At 43.7% G+C, this 20,635-nt stretch overlaps 1 protein-coding gene across 1 annotated transcript in view; it reads left to right on the top strand.

Moving 5' to 3' along the window:
* si:ch211-246m6.5 (von Willebrand factor D and EGF domain-containing protein) overlaps positions 1 to 20,635 on the top strand; it is a 66,556-nt gene that overhangs the window by 1,811 nt on the left and 44,110 nt on the right. Inside the window, exons 2-8 of the mRNA XM_061716289.1 lie at positions 4,021 to 4,205; positions 5,495 to 5,723; positions 5,846 to 5,911; positions 6,470 to 6,714; positions 11,407 to 11,496; positions 11,600 to 11,738; positions 19,243 to 19,460. Coding sequence (XP_061572273.1) covers positions 4,021 to 4,205; positions 5,495 to 5,723; positions 5,846 to 5,911; positions 6,470 to 6,714; positions 11,407 to 11,496; positions 11,600 to 11,738; positions 19,243 to 19,460 — 1,172 coding nt within the window. The remainder of the gene's footprint in view (positions 1 to 4,020; positions 4,206 to 5,494; positions 5,724 to 5,845; positions 5,912 to 6,469; positions 6,715 to 11,406; positions 11,497 to 11,599; positions 11,739 to 19,242; positions 19,461 to 20,635) is intronic.

Below are 20,635 nucleotides of genomic sequence, written 5' to 3'. Positions count from 1 at the left end.
TACAAACCTTTTTAATAAAAGCTACAAACTTTTTACAAAGCTACAAACTTTTTTACAAAAGCTACAAACTATTTTTCAAAAGCTACAAACTTTTTTACAACTAAGAGTTATGGCACTGTTTTGACGTGCCAAAACTAATGCCGCGTTCCATTTGTCCTCGGAAGTCGGAATTTCCCAGTTCCCAGTCGGAATTTTCAACTGGAACGCCCCTCAAAGTGGGATTTCCTACTGGGAAAGTGGGAGAACTAGAGGACAGAAGCAGCATCTGCGGCATCATCGTCCCACTTCATTTAACCTCATCATCAGTTGTGTCTAGTTTTTCATATCAGTTCATGTTTGTTTAAAACATCTGGGGACAAGTTCTTTTTACCCCGAAAGTCGTCATCGTGAAACTGTAATCTAAGGGGTCGGGGCTTACTACCAGGCTAATTAAATGCTGCAGTAGGAGCTGAAGGTCAAGCAACGAGACTTCCTCACATCAGATGTTAGTATTACGGGGCGTTTTGCAGCTCTGGGGAGATCTCAGATCCAGGTTCCAGAGCCGGCCTCGTGACCGTAACTGCTCATCTGTCTGGTTTGATCTGGCCAGGCGCTAACAAGCCCTCTGGGAAACAGACCCCCGGCCTCGGTTGTCTTAACACCACCTTCCCTCAAATTAATCTCCTTCTCCCTCCCTGTGGGGTTCCTGCACATCTGGGCCACCGCTGGCGTCCTCCAGGGTGGGGGTCTGGCAGCTCCCTCCCCCCAACACATCCACCTCCCTGCAGACCTGGTTGTTTGAACGACCTGCGACCTCTGGGCTCGTCCACACAGCTTCCAGGCCAGGCTTTACGCTCGGGCTACGTAAACAAGAGCGTTTGCTGTCCTTTCCACTAAATAAGGCTGTCAACATGAAGACTTGTTTGGGCTTTAGGGGGGGGGGGGGTCAATACATCCTAAACGTAGTGAATGTGTGTTTTCCCTTGTGTAACATTCATCTACCTCCACAATTAACGTCAGACGAGGGGAAAGGTCTTGCTGTCTGGAAGCAGGACCTGTTCTTCATCTCCACACATCTGTCCAGATCTGCTCACTAATCTGGTTTCAGAGGTGTCAAGTAACAAAGTACAAATACTTTGTTACCTTACTTAAGTAGAAATGTTGGTTATCTATACTTCACTGGAGTAATTATTTTTCAGACGACTTTTTACTTTTACTCCTTACATTTTCACGCAATTATCTGTACTTTTTACTCCTGACATTTTAAAAACAGCCTCGTTACTCATTCATTTTGGCCTTTAAATAAAAACTATCCAGTTAAATTGCTCCATCCGGATAGAGTGAATTTGGTTGTGGTTGTTTCAGATGTTCTTGTCCAGTTTTGTTCTTACATCCGTTCCCTCAGATTCCTGCAACTAAACTTGGATGTACATTCCAATAAAGGTTAGGATAAATGATAACATGAACATGAAGTTTGACTTTTTGCACCATTACAATACTTATAGGCAACTAGTCATCATATCTGCTGCTCTCTGAAACACATGTTACTGCTCAATAGTACACATACTGTATATGCTTCTTTAATATATTTGCATTAAACTAAGATGCATTCATTTTCAATGGCTTTTGTCCTTAATGGCTTTTCCCCCTTACATTACTTTTACTTTTATACTTTAAGTAGTTTTGAAACCAGTACTTTTATACTTTTACTTGAGTAAAAAACTTGAGTTGATACTTCAACTTCTAGAGGAGTATTTTTAAACTCTAGTATCTATACTTCTACCTGAGTAATGAATGGGAATACTGAAGACACCTCTGTCTGGTTTGTTTGAGCCTCCGGCTGCAGGTCACGCGCTGCTGGTCCAAGCGTCCTCTCCCGGAGCGATGCAGGAGAGGTGGGGCGCTCCCAGGAATGTCTTTGGTCATTTAGGGACCCTGCAGGGCGTGAAATGATCCTTCCTGCTAACCCCCCCCCCCCCTGCAATAAATGTCATGTTTTTCCTCAGACGACGCAAAGAACAGAGGAGAATAAAACGGAGCTTTATGTGATGGATAACCGTGAGAAAACAGCAAGGCAGAGAACGAGTGTTTCCCCCGAGCCTTGCATCGTCTGATCTTTGAGTCAATTTGCTGGGACGTCCACTCCTGGGAAGATTGACAGCTGTCGTGAAATGTGTCCCACTTGTGGATAAATGTTCTCACTGTGCAATGTTGTCAACGGCCTTAACCCTCCTGTTGTCCTCATTTTCTGAATACACCCCGTGTCCTCTGGGTCAAAATGACCAGTCTTCAGTAAACCCTCATTATAAGCAGCTTAATTGACTTTTAAACACCAAATTTCATCTTGCTTGAAGAAACAACTTGTCATTCATCACAAAATGTGTGAATGCTTAAGTTTTCCCTCTTTTTCATCTTCTTTATTTCTATAGGTAAAGAAAGAAATGTGCAAAAGGGAGTTTTGAATGCATTTTTATTCATCCCAATGACTCAGTTTCTTTTTTTTTCTCCAGTGAACAATTTTTGACAATGTATAATATGAAATATAACATCCCATTCAACTAATTAGCACGTATAGGGCAGTATGCAAGTGCACAGATATTTATACACCGTATAGTCCTTCTTTTGAGGGCAGAACTGACATCTCTTCCTCTTATTTGCCCTAGCTGGGGAAGTGAAATTTCAAGTTAAAAAAATATCGATTAAACGATTTAGGTTTCTTTTTTTTAACTCAGTGGCAGGTCATTGTGACCCGAGGACAACAGGAGGGTTAAAAGGGCCTCCTGGGATCGATGTGAAGTCACAGTTGCAACATAGCTTATGTCCTTCCCTCTTGGCATTGTGTGATGCTCAGTTTACCATGGGTGGATGATTGGCAGCTGTTTCTTTTCTTCGGTCTGATCTCTTAGCTCTGTCCTTCAAACATAAAGACGTGATCTGATTACAGCCTGAGACTCTTCAGTTGACATTTCCACAGACTCAAAACAGGATTTGAGGTTTGGAGAAGCTGGTATTTCAGCTCAGAGACCGACTCTAACCTGTGGTCTCCTATCGAACGTTCGTGTGGACTCCTGTCAGCAGAGTTTTACGCAGTGTTGTGCTAGTTACTGAAAAATAGTAACTAGTTACCGTTACTAGTTACTTCATTAAAAAAGTAACTCAGTTAGTAACTCAGTTACTTAGACCAAAAAGTAATGCGTTACTAGGAAAAGTAACTTTTTAGTTACTTAAAATAAAAACATTTTTTTAAATGCTCCCATTAATGCCCCTCTAGTCTTCATTTCAGCAGGTCCTGTATGGATTTACATTGTGCATCGTGTTCTGCATTCTGATTGGCTAAACAGTCTCCCCGCTTCTTCACTTCCTGTGTCAATAACGTTGGTTTTTTAGCAACAAGCTGAGAACGGCCAATGAGCTTCAGCAGCAGCTCAAGAACGGGACTCTTTGATGAATCGTTCATTACAGTCTCAGATATAATCCATGTCGGTTTATAAGAATCTTTTTGCCCAGAAGAAAAAAGAGCGACAACAACGACCTATAACTATTTTCTTCTCTCGCAAAAACACACCTGCACCGCGGCTTTAGGAGAAAAAGACGCTACAGAGTCGGGATGCAGCGGCTCAGAAGAGCAGTGGAATACGTGCGAGGCGGTGCTGATCTCTGCAATTTGAATATTATTATAATTGTAAAAAGAATTTCACTTATCACGGGTTCTTTTTGGAACGTAACGTAATGACAATATCTCCACGTTGCGAAACTCGCCTTCTCTTGGCTCATGACATGACTGTCATGTTTTTGAACACACACACACACACACACACACATTTCCTCCGGTCTCCACGTGCGGGGAAAAAAGGCTTCACTGTCGCCAGAAATAACGGAGTAACGCACCGTTTGGTAACGGTAACTGCGTCACTGAATTTAAAAAGTAATGCGTTAGAGTATTAGTTACCGCAAAACTAACGGCGTTACTGTAACTAATGCGTACTAAATAACGCGTTAGTCCCAACACTGGTTTTACGTCATGGCTGCTCTTCTTCACAGCTCCAGAGTGTTCCCCCGGAGGCCACAGAGTCCTGCACAACTCGTACCGCAGCGTTGACTTCGACTCCACGGAGATCCAGAACACGGCCATCCAGGACCTGATCTGCGACCACTCGCTGTCGCCCGGCTGGTACAGGTTCCGGATCAACAACAAACCAGCGGAGATGCCGACCACCTGCGTTGAGGTGACATATTTTATTTCGTATTTTTTACATTTTATACTTCTCCGAGCTTTGCATGACCTTGGAGTAAATCTGTTGGGGCCTCTACACCTGAGAAGATTGGCAGCGTTGAATGTTTTCCACATCTTAACCTCTCACTGGGCAACACTTTTAAACCCTCTCCAAATGTATGTACAGCAGCAGTAACTACTCTAACACCATTGCTGATGTCTTTCCCTCTTGGCATTGTGTTAATGCTCAAGCGAATGCTCTCTTTGAGAGGTCTACCGACCTGCTGATGATTAACATCTGACTGCAACTCATCGGCTTAGGTCCTATGGAAGCAGTAAGGGGGCACTTAGTATTACAAACATTATCTTTCATTATTTATTTAGCTTCATTTATGTTGAATAAATAACAGCACAGTAAGAAGAAGGTGCATATTGTTCATCTGAGGTTGTATTTGCCTGACGCTACGGTCAAGATTTTTGTTTGCACGTGACTGCAGTGGAGCCCAGCGCCGTGTTTGAGCTCTAATCGTCTCATTTGTGCGTCCCACTTCCTCCCACTTGTCTGTCTCGCATTTTACTTCCAGCAGGCTGGAGATAACGAGCACCTTCAGCCCAGGTGCAGGTTCAAATAACCCCTTTGCTGTAGATAATGACTGTTTCTGACTGTTTCCCCATCCTGCAGATAGTGGGTGGTGTTTACCGGCACTGTGCTTCAATGGTTCAAATCTTACTTGCAAGATAGGGCCTTTTTTGTGTCTATTGGAAACCATGAGTCTGAAGCTTGAGTTATGGTTCTGCGTCAGAACGACGCCGTGCCTACGGCGTGTGGTACGCGTCGACGCAGACCACACGCCGTCACTGACGCCGTCGCTGACGCCGTCACTGACGCCGTCACTGACGCCGTCACTGACGTGCACCTCCCGAAAATTGTAACTACGCGTGGAGGCGACGCAGACGGAGAGGGCTGTGATTGGTTCACTTGGTAGCAACGCATTTGCGGTTTCCGGTTTGAAGCAGTCGTGAACTTTCAGCGCTCTTTTCTTTGTGTATGTGTGATTTTTCTTTGTTTTGGTTTTTGGCAAAAAAGTTGTCCTTATCTCTCTACTGCACCGCGGAGAAATGGAGTGCTGTACTGCCCTTACCTTTTAACAACTTGTGCTTTTTATTATTTTACCTATTTTCTTATCATTTTATTTCATTTTATTTGTTATTTACTGTTTAATTGTGTCTTGCTGCTTTTAATGTTGATGTAAAGCACTTCCTTGTGTTGAATTGTGCTATACAAATAATGTTGCGTTGCAGATGAACCGCTGCGGCACCCAGGCTCCGGTGTGGCTGTCCCTCAGGGACAGCTCCCTGCCGAGGCCCGGCGAGGTCCGCCAGCTCTCCGCCTGCGCCACCTGGCAGTTCTTCCAGGGCAGCACCAAGGACTGCTGCCTCTTCCGCATCCCGGTGGCCGTGAGGAACTGTGGCGAGTTCCTGGTCTACTACCTGCAGCCCACGCAGGGCTGCATGGGCTACTGCGCCAGAGGTGAGCGCGCCGCCGCCACGTAGCATCATCCCAGCAACGTTTTCTGCAAATGATGGAGGTTTATGATGATGAAGGTGTTGACCCTGTTAATAAGGACGTATGTGGGTGAAATCATGTTGCAGTTGCTTCAAATGTGGGAACCAAACTCTGCCTACCAGGAGAAGTGGAAGTAGGAGGTCGATGCAAAGGTACCAAACTTCCTGGAGATTTGTTGTTGAGAGTTTGATTTAAGAAAAAACTAAATTACCGTATTTTCTGGACTATAAGCCGCTACTTTTTTCATAGGTTTTGACCCATGCAGATTATACAAAGGTGCGGCTATTCTGTGGATTTTTCTTCCACCGCTCGGGGCGCTCTAACCGGAATTAGAATCAAAACTAAGACAAAATAAATGCAAAGAAGAATACGCTACTTCTTCTTTAGCAGATAGAAGTAGGTAGAAGCAGATTTCAAACGGATAAATAGATAAATAAATACTGGTTATTTTCTCTTGGTTCTGTCCCGTTTTAATCAGCAAAGTTGCTGCCGTGTTAAAAGACACTGTTAGGAAAGATCTATTTAGGTACAAACATGTACATCATTTACAGTTCAAAATCCTTCTGTACATGTAGTAATTATCTAATCTAACAACATAAATATCTGCGGCTTGCATATCTATTTTTTTCAATAGAGCGGATGCAGCTTATATGCAGGTGCAGCTTATAGTCCAGAAAATACGGTAAATCAGCTTTACTGAACTCTTTCAGCCTCCGTCCCGCCGCTGCCCTCCCGGCCGGTCGTCACCCCCGAGCTGATCGGGCACAGCGTCCACCTCCGGTGCTCCTTCGTCCCGCCGGCGTGGAGCCCGGCGCTGGGCCCGGCGCTGGGCTTCCAGGTGGTTTGGGCCAGACACATCGGCCCCAGCATGAAGGCTGAGATCAGGCAGGAATCCACGCTGACGCCCTTCTCCCTCGCCGAGATGGATGGCGTCCACTTCAGGCTCGGGGAGACGGTAATTCCTGCCAGACTGTGTGGGGGGCGGGGGGGGCACACGTGAAGGGTTTGACCCATCCAGTGGGCAACATAAGCCGTGGATCACGCTGACCTCCCTTTGTCGGGGTTCAACCCCGCCCTGGCCCGGCGGGCGGCGGCGTGGCTCCTATCCAGTTAATAGAAAGCAAGCAGAGGGCGGAGACGTTAAATCAGTTGCAGGTTAGGAAAGCCTCCGTCCACATGGAGCCATTTAAACCAGAATCCAACAAAATCTTCACAGTAAATTCCAGAAAGTTATTTCAAACAGACGCAGAATTATTTTTGCGGTTTGAGTTGATTTCTTCGCCGCTGCACGCAGAGGAAAGTAAGAACCGTAGTTTGGAGGGTAATCATCTAGAGGTCGAGAACGGTGGTTGATGCACAACCCCAACGAGCAGTACTCAAGTTGTATAAAAAAAATCAGGCGGGGGGGGGGGGGGGGTGGATTTGATCATATGGGGACAGATAATTTGTGCTGATTACAAATAATATAATATATTACAAATAATAGCAGTGACCAAAACAGCTGCAGAAATACTGCAGGAATGACATAGCAGCAGTTAAATGCAGCCTTCTGTAAGCTTTAAATATCCACTGGGCTTACATCAAATACATCAAAACACAACAATAAAAAACACTTTTCTGAACTTATCAATATGACTCTGTCCTTCACAGGATAAGTAACATGGATCACTGCAAAAACTCACAATCTTAACAAGAATATTTGTCTTATTTCTAGTTAAAATGTCTCATTTTAGTAAAAAAATCTCATTCCACTTAAAACAAGACTCATCACTGGAAAAAACAACAATTTTCTTCTGTTTCAAGTAGATTTTCACTTAAATGAATAAGTAGAAAAATCTGCCAGTGGAACAAGATTTTTTTTTGCTTGTAATAAGAAGGTAAATTTTGTCCCACTGGCAGATTTTTCTACTTATTTCAAGTGAAAATTTACTTGAAACAGGTGAAAATTGTCAAATAAGTTATTTTTCTGGTGATGACTCTAAATGTTGAAATAGCAGTAAAACCACAATCATTGATGAAATGACATAAGGGATGGAAAGGGGGGATGTCAGTTTTACAGGGGGATGATTTGGACTGTTTTTATTTCAGGGGGGATGATTTGGACCGTTTTTATTTCAGGGGGGATGATTTGGACCGTTTCTATTTCAGGGGGGATGATTTGGACCGTTTCTATTTCAGGGGGGGATGATTTGGACCGTTTTTATTTCAGGGGGGATGATTTGAACCGTTTTTATTTAAGGGGGGATGATTTGGACCGTTTTTATTGCAGGGGGGATGATTTGGACCGTTTTTATTTCAGGGGGGATGATTTGAACCGTTTTTATTTAAGGGGGGATGATTTGGACCGTTTTTATTGCAGGGGGGATGATTTGGACCGTTTTTATTTCAGGGGGGATGATTTGAACCGTTTTTATTTAAGGGGGGATGATTTGGACCGTTTTTATTTCAGGGGGGATGATTTGAACCGTTTTTATTTAAGGGGGGATGATTTGGACCGTTTTTATTGCAGGGGGGATGATTTGAACCGTTTTTATTTAAGGGGGGATGATTTGGACCGTTTTTATTGCAGGGGGGATGATTTGGACCGTTTTTATTTCAGGGGGGGATGATTTGAACCGTTTTTATTTCAGGGGGGATGATTTGCACCGTTTTTATTTCAGGGGGGGTGCCGTCCCCCCTCATCCCCCCTCAACTCCAGTACTGCCAACGAGAGGCTGCAGGTTTCCACCGTATGTTCAGTGTCATCAGGAGATTCTGGGTTTTGATGTGCGAGATCTCTTAATAAACTGACTTATAGTTGCTTAACCCTGCAAGAAAACCAGAACCAGTGACGGGAAAACCTCAAAGGAGCCCGAGTCGCCTGGGGGCCGATTCAAATTGAAATAGATTAGTGATCTAATTAGTCTGAGACAGGATCAGTGAGGAGAAGTGAGTCAGGCTGGGTGATGACGGGGAGATGGACCTGGGTGAGACGAGCAGAGGATGCCGGGGATTATTGCTCTCTAGCAGTAAAGTTCACAGATTCCTGGAAACTGAACACGTGCACTGCAGGACGGTGTGTGAGTGATTAGTTAGTGATCTTAACCAGACGGCAGCTCTGTTCCCCCTGAGGTCGTCCAGGACGTCCACATTCCAGCCGGAGGAAGACATGAGCGGGAGATCCTTCACAGATAATAAACCCTCACGCGTCCTGCTTTTAGACCATCCCCGTTTCCATGGCAACAGTAATCAAAGGGTGTTTTATCTGAGGTTAAACCTCTGGCTGTCTTAATCATTGTTTTATTTAACCCTTGTACTGTCTTTGGGTCAAAATGACCTAATTCTCCTGTTCCTTCCTTCTCCCTTCCTTCTTTACTCCCTTCCTTCCTTCTTTACTCCTTTCCCTCTTTCTTTACTCCCCACGTACATTCTTTCCTTGTTTTCTCCTTTCCTTCCTTCATTCTTTACTCCCTTCTTTTTTCCCTTCCTTCCTTCCTTCCTTCCTTTCTCCATTCCTTCCTTCCTTCCTTCCTTCCTTCCTTCCTTCCTTCCTTTCTTCCTTCCTTCCTTCCTTCCTTCCTTCCTTCCTTCCTTCCTTCTTTCCTCCCTTCCTTCTTTCCTTCCTTCCTTCCTTCCTTCCTTCCTTCCTTCCTCCCTTCCTTCTTTCCTTCCTTCCTTCTTTTTTCCCTTCTTTCCTTCCTTCTTTCCTTCCTTCTTTTCTCCCTTCTTTTTTCCCTTTTTTCCTTCCTTCTTTTTTCCCTTCTTTCATTCCTCCCTTCCTTCCTTCTTTTTCCATTCCTTCCTTCTTTCCTCCCTTCCTTCCTTCCTTCCTTCCTTCCTTCCTTCCTTCCTTCCTTCCTTCCTTCCTTCCTTCCTTCCTTCCTTCCTTCCTTCCTTCCTTCCTTCCTTCCTTCCTTCCTTCCTTCCTTCCTTCCTTCCTTCCTTCCTTCCTTCCTTCCTTCCTTCCTTCCTTCCTTCCTTCCTTCTTTCCTTCCTACCATCTTTTCTCCTTTCCGTCCTTCTTTCTTCCCTTCCTTCCTTCCTTCCTTCCTTCCTTCCTTCCTTCCTTCCTTCCTTCCTTCCTTCCTTCCTTCCTTCCTTCCTTCCTTCCTTCCTTCCTTCCTTCCTCCCTCCCTCCCTCCCTCCCTCCCTCCCTCCCTCCCTCCCTCCATTCCTCCTCCCTTGACCTGAAGACAGCACCAGGGTTAAATCCTGGATCCAGATGAGGAAGAGGTTTTCTGCAGGGCATTAGCAGGATGGAGATCCTTCATCACTATTCCTCCTCCTTCCAGCTGGAGCTGCTTCAGCACAAACCTCCACCTGGAAACCAGAAAGCTCACGTGGGTCTAGTTTCAAGCACGCCCCGACCTCCAGCCCCGCTGACAGCTCCAGAAATAACCTCTGTGTCCGTGTGATGGTATTTAAGCCGAGATGATGTCACCGTCCGTCCGCTCTGGTGCAGCTGTTGCACATCTGGATCATCTGCAACACATGCTGACATAAGGTCGGAGGTCGGTGCCTTCTTTCAGCCACAAAGTGAGATAATCCTGGATTTGGGGAGCAAGGAGACGTTATCCCATTAGACGCCTCTATGGAAGAGAAGAGGAATGTTAACTTTTCCACAGAAACCACCAAAAGTGTCTATAGTCAGTACTGGAGTTGAGGGGGGATGAGGGGGGATGGCATCTCCCCTGAAATAAAAACGGTCCAAATCATCCCCCCTGAAATAAAAACGGTCCAAATCATCCCCCCCCCTGAAATAAAAACGGTCCAAATCATCCCCCTTGAAATAAAAACGGTCCAAATCATCCCCCCCTGAAATAAAAACGGTCCAAATCATCCCCCCTGAAATAAAAACGGTCATAATCATCCCCCCTGAAATAAAAACTGTCCAAATCATCCCCCCTGTAAAACTGCCATCCCCCCTTTCCATCCCTTATGTCATTTCATCAATGAATGTGGTTTTACTGCTATTTCAACATTTAGAGTCATCACCAGAAAAATAACTTATTTGACAATTTTCACCTGTTTCAAGTAAATTTTCACTTGAAATAAGTAGAAAAATCTGCCAGTGGGACAAGATTTATCTTCTCATTACAAGCAAAAAAAATCCACGTTTCCACTGGCAGATTTTTCTACTTATTTCAAGTGAAAATCTACTTGAAACAGGTGAAAATTGATGTTTTTTTCCAGTGATGAGTCCTGTTTAAGTTTAAAGAGATTTTTTTTTTACTAAAATGAGACATTTTAACTAGAAATAAGACAAATATTCTTGTTAAGATTGTGAGTTTTTGCAGTGATCCATGTTACTTATCCTGTGAAGGACAGAGTCATATTGATAAGTTCAGAAAAGTGTTTTTTATTGTTGTGTTTTGATGTATTTGATGTAAGCCCAGTGGATATTTAAAGCTTACAGAAGGCTGCATTTAACTGCTGCTATGTCATTCCTGCAGTATTTCTGCAGGTGTTTTGGTCACTGCTATTATTTGTAATATATTATATTTTTTACAACTCGAGTACTGTCTATAGTTTATAATTAAATGACGTGGGGGCTGAGGTGTCCCCATGCAGGACGTCCTGCTGAGCTGCATTTTGAGGAAGTGCTCCATAACACCTGGGGATCTTATAATGTGGACGTTAATCCCACATCTCGATGCTCTATTTGCAGTTCTCCTGCAGCGTATCGACTTTCAGAGTCAACTCCAGCTACTCCAGATCTGCTCCAAAGGAAAGCGAGAGTTTCTACGCCGGACTGAAGGTAAACGCGCCCCGACGCCGTCCTGACACCGTCCTTCACGCCACACTCAGGAGACCGAAACCTTGCACAGATAAAACCTCTCTCTCCGTTTTTTTTACTTCAGTTTTATCCAGATTCGCTGCACGTAGCGGAGAATGGCAAGGAGCACGAGGCCACCGTCCACAGCACGGTACCCATCCCCTGCTTGGACTCCGACCTGGGCCAGTGTGGCGTCCCGCTGGCTCTGAGCGTCCACGACCCAGGTCAGACCTGCGACAAACCACCACATCACATGTCTTTGCTCAGAAAACCGATTTATGAATGCTTATCTAAGACTTTTGCTGATATCTTTCCCTTTTTTGGCATTGTGTTAATAGACAACTGAACTGCTTTTAATGTTGGTCTGTAAATCTGTTGAGGATAAGCATTTGAAGTATTTGGCTGCAACTTCCCTTCTTACATCCTACATAAGGGGGTACTTACTATTGGCCAAATTAAATAAAAGTTAAAGGTTTCTAGCTGTTAGACGCTAAATCTGCATAATCCTAAGACTCAGTATGATCAGAATACAGGACTGTCTCAGAAAATTAGAATATTGTGATTTTCTGTAATGCAATTACAAAAACAAAAATGTCATACCTTCTGGATTCATTACAAATCAACTGAAATATTGCAAGCCTTTTATTATTTTAATATTGCTGATCATGGCTTACAGCTTAAGAAAACTCAAATAGAGCATCCGGCTTAGCTGTACATGGGGTGAGACGTAATTAGCGGAGCTCCTGCAGAGTTAATTTTAATTCAGCATTTATTGGCACTTTTTGCATCACTCCCACGGCTTTGGTTTTAACTAACCTATTTTCAACGCGGTTACTTCGACGACTTATCACGGAAATGCCTCCAAAGTCCATCAAAGCGGGGAATAACCCTCCAGCTAACCCGCGGCCTGCTGCTCATGCCGTCTCCTCGCCCCGCGGTGATTCTCCTCCTCCGGAGAGCACCTGCGCTGCGCAGGTTCCAGCTGCGGAGTTCAGCCGGCTTAAAACCGAACTTCTCTCCGCTCTTCGCAATGATGTTGCGGCTGTATTTAGGTCAGAGCTTCAGCAAGCACTGAACGAGAATTTAACGTCCATTAAGTCCGAGCTGCTTTCCCTTAAAGCGGATCTTTCTGGCAGTATTTCCTCCATGAAGGCGGACGTCGCGGGTCTCGCAGCCACGGTCGCTGGGATCGAGCTCTCGCTCTCAAGCTGCTCAGATGACATCGTTGCTCTCCAGAAAAAAGTTGATCACTTGTCGAAAGAATATGTGAGGCTGGAGGACAGATGCGAGGATTTGGAGTCAAGGTCTCGTCGGCAGAACCTGCGGATTATTGGCGTCCCGGAGGAGGATCCTGACTCTTCATCTGCAGCCGGGGTTTCCAGGCTCTTGGCGGAAGCCTTCTCCCTCGACGCAGAGCCGGTGGTGGACAGAGCCCACCGCACCCTCATGCCGAGACCGAAGACCGGGGAGCGGCCCCGCGCAATAGTGGCAAGGCTCCATTATTACACCGACTGCGCTGACATCCTGAGAAAGGCGAGAGAGCGGCAGCGGATAAAAGTCCGGGGTATGAGCATCTCCGTGTTCCCGGATCACACAGCCAAGACAGCGCGGGCGCGCGCTGCCTTTCATGACGTGCGCCGTCAGCTGCGGGAGATTGAAGGAGTCCGGTATGGATTGCTGTATCCCGCCCGGCTGCGTGTAACCCATGATGGCCAGCAGCGTGACTTCACGTCGCCAGATGAAGCCCTGGCATTCATCAGGAAAATAAAAAAAGTGACTACCAGCTAATTTTCTGGGACGATTTATCCAGCTTGCTGTCCATGCGGGACTCTGGCCCGGGGTGAGTGACTGAGTCAATTCAGAAAATGGGACTTTATGTCGTAATTTTTTTTATTTATTTATTTATTTATTTTTTTTTTTATTTATTTTTTTTATTTTTTATTTTTTTTATTTTTATTTTTTTCTCTTCTAACTATAAATGGGAACAACACCGTTTAAAATTTAAGGCCTAATCATTTCTCTGGTATGATGCCTTGATTAGAAAATATGCACACACCCCTGTCTTTGCTTAAATTGTGTGCATGTGTGTGCGTGTCTGTGTGGGTGTGCGAGTACATATATGTATGTATCATTGTTCTATAGGCCAAAGATCTCCTTAATTTTAATTAACGTTTGTTGTTACCCTGACAAGACAGCGATCGTCAGAATGGCTCAGATTGTTGGTTTCATATGCTTCCATGCGGGACTCTGGCCCGGGGTGAGTGACTGAGTCAATTCAGAAAATGGGACTTTATGTCGTAATTTTTTTTATTTTTTTTATTTATTTATTTATTTTTTTAATTTATTTATTTATTTATTTTTCTCTCTCTCTTTTAACTATAAATGGGAACAACACCGTTTAAAATTGAAGGCCTAATCATTTCTCTGGTATGATGCCTTGATTAGAAAATATGCACACACCCCTGTCTTTGCTTAAATTGTGTGCATGTGTGTTTGTGCGTCTGTGTGGGTGTGCGAGTACTTATATGTATATATCATTGTTCTATAGGCCAAGGATCTCCTTAATTTAATTAACGTTTGTTGTTACCCTGACAAGACAGCGATCGTCAGAATGGCTCAGATTGTTGGTTTCATATGCCTCATATTTTATTTTATTTTATTTTTTAAGGTTTTAACTCTGCAGGAGCTAATTTTGTTTTCGTTTTTGTATCTAGCTTTACAGTCGAAAGCATCTCCTTTCGAGAATGGCTTCCTTTGAAGCCAGCACGGCTGTTTCCATCGATTGGGGATGGGATCATCTAATGTGCGTTGGGTGGGTGGGCGGGGGTTATGGGATGTTGGCTTTTTGTCTCTGTAGGTATGTATATACTCCTGAGTTTTGTTTGTTTTGGTTTTCCCTTTTACCTCTTTTCCTTATATCTCCTCTGGTGGTGGGTGAATCGGTCTTATTTTCTCTCAGAGAATGCCTATGAGCGATCGTAATCTGCGCAAGCCTGATACTGGATCAAACATTACATTCACTAGCTGGAATGTTAAAGGTGTGAATAATCCAATTAAGCGATCAAAGATTTTTTCACATTTGAAACGCTTGGACACTGACATAGCTTTCCTTCAGGAAACTCATTTGCGAAATAAAGATCATTTCAGACTCAAACGAGCTTGGGTGGGTGATATTTTTCATTCAAATTTTGATTCTAGGTCTAGAGGAGTAGCAATTTTGATCAACAAAAGAGTCAATTTCTCCGTCTCCAGGACAATATCTGATAAGAATGGTAGATATCTTATTGTTGCGGGCACTCTATACTGTAACCCTGTATTGTTGGTGAATATATATGCCCCTAATTTTGATGACCCCAATTTTACGGATAGGCTGTTTGGCAACCTCCCTTTCTTAAATACGCATATTACAATACTGGGCGGTGATCTGAATTGTGTTATTAATCCTTCTTTGGACCGTTCGAATCCTCGTACTTTGACTCAATCCTCTATGTCAAAATCTATTACCGATTTTACAGTCAAGAACGGGCTTGTTGATCCGTGGAGGTTCTCACATCCTGGAGATAAGGAATTCTCTTTTTTTTCTCAAGTACATCAGTCATATTCACGTATTGACTTTTTTTTTTGTTGATGGCTCTCTTCTCCCCAAAGTTACTTCTGTCGTATACCACCCAATTGTTATTTCGGATCACGCCCCTCTAACTTTGAATATAACATGGTCTGAGCGCCCCCGTTTTTCTTCTCCCTGGAGGTTTAATCCATTGCTTTTATCCGACGATGCATTTAATGTTTCTATATCTGCTTCAATAGATGATTTCATTGCATTAAACAAAACAGACTCTACCAGTTTTTCGCTAGTATGGGAATCACTCAAAGCATATTTGCGAGGACAGATTATCTCTTATTCAGCATACGCCAGTAAAATCCGCAGGGCTAAATTACAGGAGCTCACATCTAAAATTCAGGACACAGACAGACTAAACTCAGTTAACCCAAGTCCGAGTTTACTGAAACAACGGCTTGATTTGCAGTCAAAATTCGATCTTATAGCGACAGCCGATTCTGAACGGCTCCTATTACGCGCTCATGCCAACTATTATGAACACGGCGATAAACCAAGCAGGTTATTGGCTCACCAATTAAAAAGGCAAGCAACGTCGAGACTGATTCCCAGCATTAGAGATTCTAATGGCACACTTACCACCGATCCAATCGCCATCAACACAATTTTTAAGTCATACTACTCCTCTCTCTATGAGTCAGAATCTCCACTTGACACAGCAGAAATGACCTCCTTTCTTGATAATATCACTGTCCCTACTATTAATTTGGATGTGGCTAATGGCCTCGATGCTCCTTTCAGCTTGCAAGAAATTGCTGCCGCCATTGAAGCTACGCAAAGCAACAAGGCCCCTGGTCCCGATGGGTTCGGAGCTGAGTTTTTCAAAAAATTCAAAGACAAATTAGCCCCCCTTTTACTTTCAATGTACAATGAGTCCCTTGATCATGGCTCATTGCCTCCCTCTTTAATGCAGGCGTCCATTGCCCTCCTTTTGAAGAAGGACAAGGACCCTGAATCATGCACTTCTTACAGGCCCTTGTCTTTACTGAATGTGGATGTCAAAATTTTAGCCAAAGCACTAGCAATTCGTCTTGATAAGATCCTTCCTAGCATCATATCTGAGGAGCAGAATGGTTTCATCAAGGGACGCCAGCTCTTTTATAATGTTCGTACACTCCTTAATGTGATTCTCTCTAAAGATTCTTCTCCACTCCCTGAAGTTGTTATCGCAATTGATGCTGAAAAAGCTTTTGATCATGTCGAATTTAACTATCTTTTTGCAACACTTCATAAATTCGGATTTGGACACAGGTTTATATCGTGGATTAGACTTCTTTACACTTCCCCTCAGGCCAGCATTCACACCAATGACAACTACTCCACTTATTTTACATTATCACGTGGCACGAGACAGGGCTGCCCTCTCTCCCCTTTGCTATTCGCTCTATCCGTCGAACCACTTTCAATTGCTTTAAGAACTCTTCCTCTATTTCGCGGAGTCTCTAGGTCCAATGTGGAACTCAAATTGTCACTTTATGCAGACGACCTCCTTTTATATGTATCTGACCCTTTAACCAGCATTGCACCAATATTATCTCTGTTGAAGAATTATGGATCCTTCTCCGGCTATAAGGTCAATCTTAACAAGTGTGAATGCTTCCCCATAAACTCCTCTGCTTTACAACTCAAACAATCTGATATCCCCTTTAAACTCAGCCCGTCGGGCTTTAGATACTTAGGGATTAATGTGACCCGCAATCTGCCCTCTCTTTTCACCGCTAATTTTTCCTCACTGGTAACTCAAGTGAAGGCGGACTTACAGAGGTGGAACTCCCTACCATTGTCGCTGATAGGAAGAATTAACACAGTGAAAATGACTGTATTGCCTAAATTTCTTTTTTTGTTCCAATGCACTCCTTTATTTCTACCAAAATCTTTTTTTAAATCACTTGACCAAATTGTTTCCAACTTTTTATGGGCCGGTAAGACACCCAGAGTGAGGTATTCGCTTCTCCAAAAATTTAAATTTAATGGGGGTCTAGCACTACCAAACTTTATGCTTTACTATTGGTCAGCGCATATTCACAAACTAATTTATTGGCTTCAGTCTCCTGAGTTATTATGGTGCAGATTGGAGGCTCAGTCACTCTCTTCATCCTCTGTAACGGCCCTACTCTCCTCCTCTTTACCATTGAATCCCTCTAAGTTTACAAATAGCCCTGTGGTGCTTTCCTCCCTTAAGATTTGGTCACAGTTTAGGCGCCACTTTAAATTTGCTTCTCCATCCATCTATACACCTGTTACTAAGAATCATCTGTTCCCTCCATCACTAATAGACACCACTTTTATGATTTGGTACAACCGGGGCATTAAGCACTTCAGGGATCTAGATAAGGATGGTATCTTTTCCACATTCTCAGATCTGAGGTCAAAGTTCAATTTGCCTGCCTCCCATTTGTTTCGCTACTTCCAGCTTCGACACTGCGCCTCTGCTCTGTTTCCATGCTTCCCTTCCCTTCCTGCGAACCAACCGTGGGATGATCTTCTAACTATGAAACTCAGTCAAAAGTCTCTGATATCTAAGATATATGCACTGTGTATGACATTTGATGATCATTCTGTAGATAAAGCTCGGGAGGGTTGGGGACGAGAGTTGGGCCTTGACTTCACAGGGGAGCTGTGGGATAAAGCTATCCGTAGCATACGATCTAGCACGCCTTGCGCTAGACTAGAACTTATTCAATTTAAGGTGCTGCATAGAGCCCACCTATCAAAATCCCGATTATCAGAAATATATCCGAATGTTGCAGACTTATGCGACAGATGCCAGGGTTCTCCCTGCAATTTAAGTCATATGTTTTTCTCCTGTCCTAGGTTACAGAAATTTTGGAGTGATTATTCTGTGATCATGTCTAAAGTTCTGGGTAAAAAAGTTGTTATGGCCCCTCTCTTAGCAATATTCGGACTCTCTGTTGACTCCTCACATATCAGCCACACACAGTCAGAAGTATTGGCTTTCACATCCCTTTTAGCAAGACGTCGTATCTTACTTTTATGGAAATCCCCCAGGCCCCCGTCTATTTCTATTTGGCTTAGTGATGTTATGTTTTTTCTTAAATTGGAGAAGGTGAGATACTCTGTAAAAGGCAACTCAACTAAATTCATTCACAAATGGCAATCGTTCATAGACCACTTTACCGCGTTGAAGACTCTACCCACCGACTGACCCCCCCCCCTCCCTTAATTTTCTTTTCACCTCCTTAATTTGTTTTTTTTTATGTTTTATTTATTTCCAGTTTCATTTCTTGCTCATCTGTTTATTTATTTTTTAACGCTACAGAGACTCTGTTCCTTTGTTAGGTTTTGTGTGTTTAAAAAAAAAAAAAAAAAAAAAAAGGAGACAATGTATAATGCGTCTGTTTGACTACACGTTTCCATGTTTTAAGTGTATGTTGTTTCTTATAAAAAGATCAATAAAAAAAAAAAAGAAGAAAACTCAAATATCCTATCTCAAAAAATTTGAATATTCTGGGAATCTTAATCTTAAACTGTAAGCCATAATCAGCAATATTAAAATAATAAAAGGCTTGCAATATTTCAGTTGATTTGGAATGAATCCAGAATGTATGACATTTTTGTTTTTTTAATTGCATTACAGAAAATAAACAACTTTATCACAATATTCTAATTTGCTGAGACAGTCCTGTACTTACTATTGGCCAAATTAAATAAAAGTTAAAGGTTTCTAGCTGTTAGAGGCTAAATTTGCATAATCCTACGACTCAGTATGATCAGAATAGTTACTATTTTGCTCCAATAATTAATTAAAGTGGGGTATAAACCCTTCAACATAGCTTCTGCAGGTTTTCCATGGTTGCTGTTTCCCGTCTTCCTCGTCTGCTTTTTCCATCTCTCATCTGAGCAGCTGCGTTCAGCGAACCAAGTTCTGAATTTTTATTGCCAGTATAAATGTTAAAATTGTCTGAATAAAAAAAATAAACCATCACAAGATGGAAACCCAAGGCGCTGCTGGCACATGAGAGCATGGTCCACTGGTTCTGACTCCTTCTGTGCTTCTCCCACCTTGTCGTGCATCATCACATCAAAGCCAGCCGAGGCTGCAGCCTCCCGTCTGCTGCACTAATTTACTGCCGTGTCGACACCCACAGACAGTCTGGGGCTTGAGGTCTCAAATGTGGTGCTGTCCGCCTGCCAGGTGGAGATCCAGCCGAAAGCCTGCAGCGGGGGCAGCTGTGGGTGGGCCAAGTTCTTCGTCAGCGCCGTTACCGATTTCACGCGTGACGGGAACCGGCCGAGCCTGGTGGCGGCGCGGCCTGAACCCGGGGCGCCGCGGCTCTGGAGGACCTACGTCCCCACGGCCCTCAAGGTGAGTCCCAATCCCTTCCTCTGAAATACACCCGGATAAAGGAGCTGAACTTCCAGGAAACATCAAACGTTTGTCTCCAGGGGGTTTGGTGGATATAATTAAGGTTTTGATGAAATGCCTACTCGCAGGTCTAAAGGGTCTTTAAAGGATTTGTGCTGGTAATGAATCCTTTAACCCTTGTGCTGTCTTTGGGTCAAGGGAGGGGGAAGGGAGAAAAGATGGAACGAAGGAAAGAAGGAAGTAAGGAAGAAAGGAGAAAAGATGGAAGGAAGGAAAGAAGGGAGTAAGGAAGAAAGGAGAAAAGAAGGAAAGAAAGAAGGAAGTAGGAAAGGGAGGAAGGAAGGGAGAAAAGATAGAAGGAAGGAAAGAAGGGAGAAAAGGAAAGAAGGGAGGGAGGAAGGAAGGAATGGAGAAAATAAGGAAAGAAGGAAGAAACAGCAAAGAAGGTAATAAAGGAACGAATGACGAAAGGGAGGTAGGAAGAAAAAGGAGTAAAGGAGGGTAAAGAAGAGGAAAAGAGGAAGGGAAGAAGGAAGGAGAGAGCATGGCAGGAGGAAAGAAGAATAGAAGAATCGGGTCATTTTGACCCAAAGACAGCACAAGGGTTAACTGGCTCCAGTCGTCTGCAGGCCCCAGGGCCAAACACGGGTTTGAGGAGAAGGGGAATCTTACTGTAGCTTTTGTTGGAGGTTTTTCATGCATTATAAAATTATTTTGATTTGCAGAAACTTAATGTTCTGGACATCATAATTTCGAGCATCAAAGTGACCTGTAAAGGAACTTTTGGCCCTTTCCCACGAGCGCCTACGTGGCTCGGCTTGACCTCCGAGGGGTTTGTGGTTTAATGAGACTTTTTCAATTCAATTCAATTCAATTTTATTTATATAGCGTCTAATACAACAAAAGTTGTCTCTAGACGCTTTCCAGAGATCCAGAACGTAAACCCCGAGCAATTATTACATAAACAATGGCAGGTAAAAACTCCCCTAGTGGGAGAAAAACCTTAAGCCAAACAGTGGCAAGAAAAACTCCTCTTTAGGAGGGAAGAGACCAGGACCAGGACCTGGATCATAAGGGGGATCCTCCAGCCGAGGGCCAGACTGGGGGGTCGGGGACATCAACAGCACACAGCAGGCATGTGGAAGCAGCAGCGGGATGACCGGGGTGGGGACCGC

The sequence above is a fragment of the Cololabis saira genome, chromosome 24 (genome assembly GCF_033807715.1).
Source record: "Cololabis saira isolate AMF1-May2022 chromosome 24, fColSai1.1, whole genome shotgun sequence".
Taxonomy (NCBI): Eukaryota; Metazoa; Chordata; class Actinopteri; order Beloniformes; family Belonidae; genus Cololabis; species Cololabis saira.
The sequence above is the reverse complement of the archived record's forward strand: the minus strand, read 5'-3'. Positions and strand labels throughout refer to the sequence as shown.